This window comes from Cebus imitator, unplaced genomic scaffold (assembly GCF_001604975.1).
Source record: "Cebus imitator isolate Cc_AM_T3 unplaced genomic scaffold, Cebus_imitator-1.0 Scaffold234, whole genome shotgun sequence".
Classification (NCBI taxonomy): domain Eukaryota; kingdom Metazoa; phylum Chordata; class Mammalia; order Primates; family Cebidae; genus Cebus; species Cebus imitator.
This window is the reverse complement of record NW_016107549.1, coordinates 1,421,107-1,424,346: the sequence shown is the minus strand read 5'-3', so window position 1 is coordinate 1,424,346 and position 3,240 is coordinate 1,421,107. Positions and strand designations below refer to the sequence as shown.

Below are 3,240 nucleotides of genomic sequence, written 5' to 3'. Positions count from 1 at the left end.
CTCGATCTCTTGACCTCGTGATCCACCCGCCTCGGCCTCCCAAAGTGCTGGGATTACAGGCTTGAGCCACCGCGCCTGGCCTTATTTATTTTATTTTTTAGAGATAGGGCCTTACTATGATGCCCAGGTTGGTCTTGAACACCTGGCCTCCAGGGATCTTTCTGTCTCAGCCTCCCAAAGTACTGGGATTACAGGCATGAGCCACCATGGGGTGCTCCCCACCCTGCCACAAATTCTATGCTTGTGAATCCTTGGACTTGCCCCAAGCCGCCCTGTGGTCACGGACAGGCTCCTCCCGGGCCCCAGGGGCCCGTACCGAAACTTCAGGAGGCTGGGCGTGCTGCAGTGGATGGTGCTGCTCAGCTGGTCCAGGGTGTAGTACAGAGGCACGTCTGGGAGCTCCTGCGAAGGGGGACAGGATGGCTATGAGTGGAGATGGGCGGGCAGAGGCGGAGCCCCCTCCCTCGTCACAGCCCGGCCCTCACCTCGGTGATGACGCTCAGAACCCCTCGGATCCGCTCGGAGGTGTTGAAGCGGCCGGGGTTAGTGCTCACAGCCTCCAGGACCCGGCCCACGAAATCCAGGTCATGGATGGGTTCTGCCCAAATGGGGCCACCAAGCTGGGGAGCACCAGGGACAGGTGAGCAGGGACCACGACTTCTGAGACCCTCTTGCTCCTTGGCCTCCCCTGGCCTAGCCCTACCTGGTGTTGCTGCCCACAGTGTTCACACTCGGGAGTCACGGGGGGACCACAGGCTGCAGAGAACTTGACCCTGAACAGAGAGGGGTGGCTGGTGGGGAGGGGATAAAACCCTGGGACTCCCCTTTTCCTCCTTCCTCCCCAGCAACGCCCTGCTCACCGGTCACCGGGGACTCCTGATGCTTTGGCGAGGCGCTGAAGGTGGAAGGCCCCGCAGCCCACACACTGGAACACCAGCGCCTGCTTGCTGTGGGGGGGCACCAGTGGCTATGAGTTCCCAGTATGACCACCGCAACCCAACTCCTCCCTCAGACTGGCTCTGTCCCCTTTAGAAGCCCCAGATTCCCCAGGCCAAGGTCCCACCTCCTCTTTCTTTTTTTTTTTTTTTAGTTTTTGAGACAGAGTCTAGGTCTATTGCCAGGCTGGAGTGCAGTGGCACAATCTTGGCAACCTCCACTTTCCAGGTTCAAATGATTCTCCTGCCTCAGCCTCCCGAGTAGCTGGGACTACAGGCGCACACCACCATGCCCAGATAATTTTTGGTATCTTTTTTTTTTTAGTAGAGACGGGGTTTCACCATGTTGGCCAGGATGGTCTTGGTCTCTTGATCTCATGATCCGCCCACCTCGGCTTCCCAAAGTGCTAGGATTACAGGAGTGAGCCAACACGCCTGGCCTGTCTCCTCTCAATCCACCACCCCTCCCTGCCCCCCACTGACCTGGCTGAGGCCTTGACCTTGGCTGGGCTGGCGAAGACACGGACAAAAACACGCACATAGAAGTCAGCACTGATGCTGAGCAGCGGCACCACGAAGCGCTGGTAGCAGTTGGCATGGAGATCCAGGCTGTGCAGGACGATTCTCAGGGCCTGGGGGCAGGGGGTGGGTGTCAGCCTCCCCTCACTGTTCACCCACCCCACCAGGAGCCCTGTGTGGTACTCACAAGTACAGGGTCAAGGTCAGCTCCCTGGGCTCCAGGCCTACCCCTAAAATTCCTGGCTGTGGGACTCTCAACAAGTAAGTACCACCCCCCGTGCCTCAGTTTCCTCTGCAAAATCACAACAGTCCCTGTCTCTCTGTGGCACTGCTGGGGCCACTGAGGAAAGCACAGAGCCAACCTGTTCTGATCAGCATCATCAGTGTGCCCTGTGGCATGTACTGTGGGCTGAGGACCCACGTTCCTGCCCCCAAGGGCTCTGTGGGCAGGAAGTAGGGATACTGAGTGCTGTAGAACTGCTGGGGCCTGGGCTGGTGCGGTGGCTCACACCTATAATCCCAGCACTTTGGGAGGCTGAGGTGGATGGATGACCTGAGGTCAGGAGTTCGCGACCAGCCTGACCAACATGGAAAAACCTGTCTCTACTAAAAATACAAAGATCACGCCATTGTGCTACAGTCTGGGCAACAAGAGCAAAACTCTGTCTCAAAAAAAAAAAAAAAAAAATCACGCCAGGGCCTTCCTGCTAGTGTAAGACTCTGATATGGAAAAGGAGACAGCATTTCCCAGGCTGACCTGATGACAGGACCCTTTAGGAACAAGGACAAGAGCCCTCTGTGGCCCAGGCTGGAGTGCAGTGGCACTATCAAAGCTCACGATAACCTTGAACTCCTAGGCTCAAGTCATGCTCCTGCCTCAGCCTCCAGAGTAGCTGGGACCATAGGCATGCACCACCACACCTAGCTAATATTTAGGGGTTTTTTTTGTAGAGATGAGATCCTCACTGCGTTGCCCAGGTTCCTAACCTCCAGTGAGCCTCCTACCTTGGCCTCCTAAAGTGCTAGAATTATAGGCATGAGCCGCTGCACCTGGCCTCTAGCCTTCTTGAATCCTGATCAGACCACTCAACAGGATCAGACCATTTATTTTTTGAGACAGGGTTTCCCTCCTTTGCTCAGGCTGGAGTACAGTGGTGTGATCTTGGCTCATTGCAACCTCCGCCTCCTGGGTCCAAGCGATTCTCCTGCCTCAGCCTCCTGAGTAGCCAGGATTACAGGTGCCTACCACTATGCCCAGCTAATTTTTGTATTTTTAGTAGAGACGGGGTTTCGCCATGTTGGCCAGGCTGGTCTCAAACTCCTGACTTCAGTGATCTGCCTGCCTTGGCCTCCCAAAGTGCTGGGATTACAGGCATGAGCCACCATGCCCAACCTTTAGACCATCATTGTGCCAATTTTACAGATGCAAAAAACCAAGGACCGGAAAGGTGAAGTCACTTGCCCAGAGCCACCAGCAAAGCTAACATTTGAATCCAGTCCTGGAAAAACCACCTTTAAAAAAATTTTTACTTTTTTTTTGGCCAGAGGTGGTAGCTCATGCCTGTAATCCCAGCACTTTGGGAGGCTGAGGCAGACAGATCACCTGAGGTTGGGAGTTTGAGACCAGCCTGACCAACACGGAGAAATCTCGTCTCTACTAAAAATATAAAATTAGGCCGGGCGCGGTGGCTCAAGCCTGTAATCCCAGCACTTTGGGAGGCCGAGGCAGGTGGATCACAAGGTCAAGAGATCGAGACCATCCTGGTCAACATGGTGAAACCCCGTC

General features: G+C 55.4%; 1 protein-coding gene across 3 annotated transcripts in view; it reads right to left on the bottom strand.

The window, feature by feature from the left end:
- Positions 1 to 3,240, bottom strand: part of TRMT1 (tRNA methyltransferase 1) — a 13,930-nt gene that overhangs the window by 5,131 nt on the left and 5,559 nt on the right. For all 3 annotated transcript variants that reach the window (XM_017497678.2, XM_037727567.1, XM_017497679.2), the window contains 5 exons: positions 1,419 to 1,567; positions 861 to 947; positions 704 to 773; positions 486 to 620; positions 317 to 402 (listed from right to left, as the gene is read on the bottom strand). In XM_017497678.2, the coding sequence (XP_017353167.1) occupies positions 317 to 402; positions 486 to 620; positions 704 to 773; positions 861 to 947; positions 1,419 to 1,567 (527 nt within the window). The remainder of the gene's footprint in view (positions 1 to 316; positions 403 to 485; positions 621 to 703; positions 774 to 860; positions 948 to 1,418; positions 1,568 to 3,240) is intronic.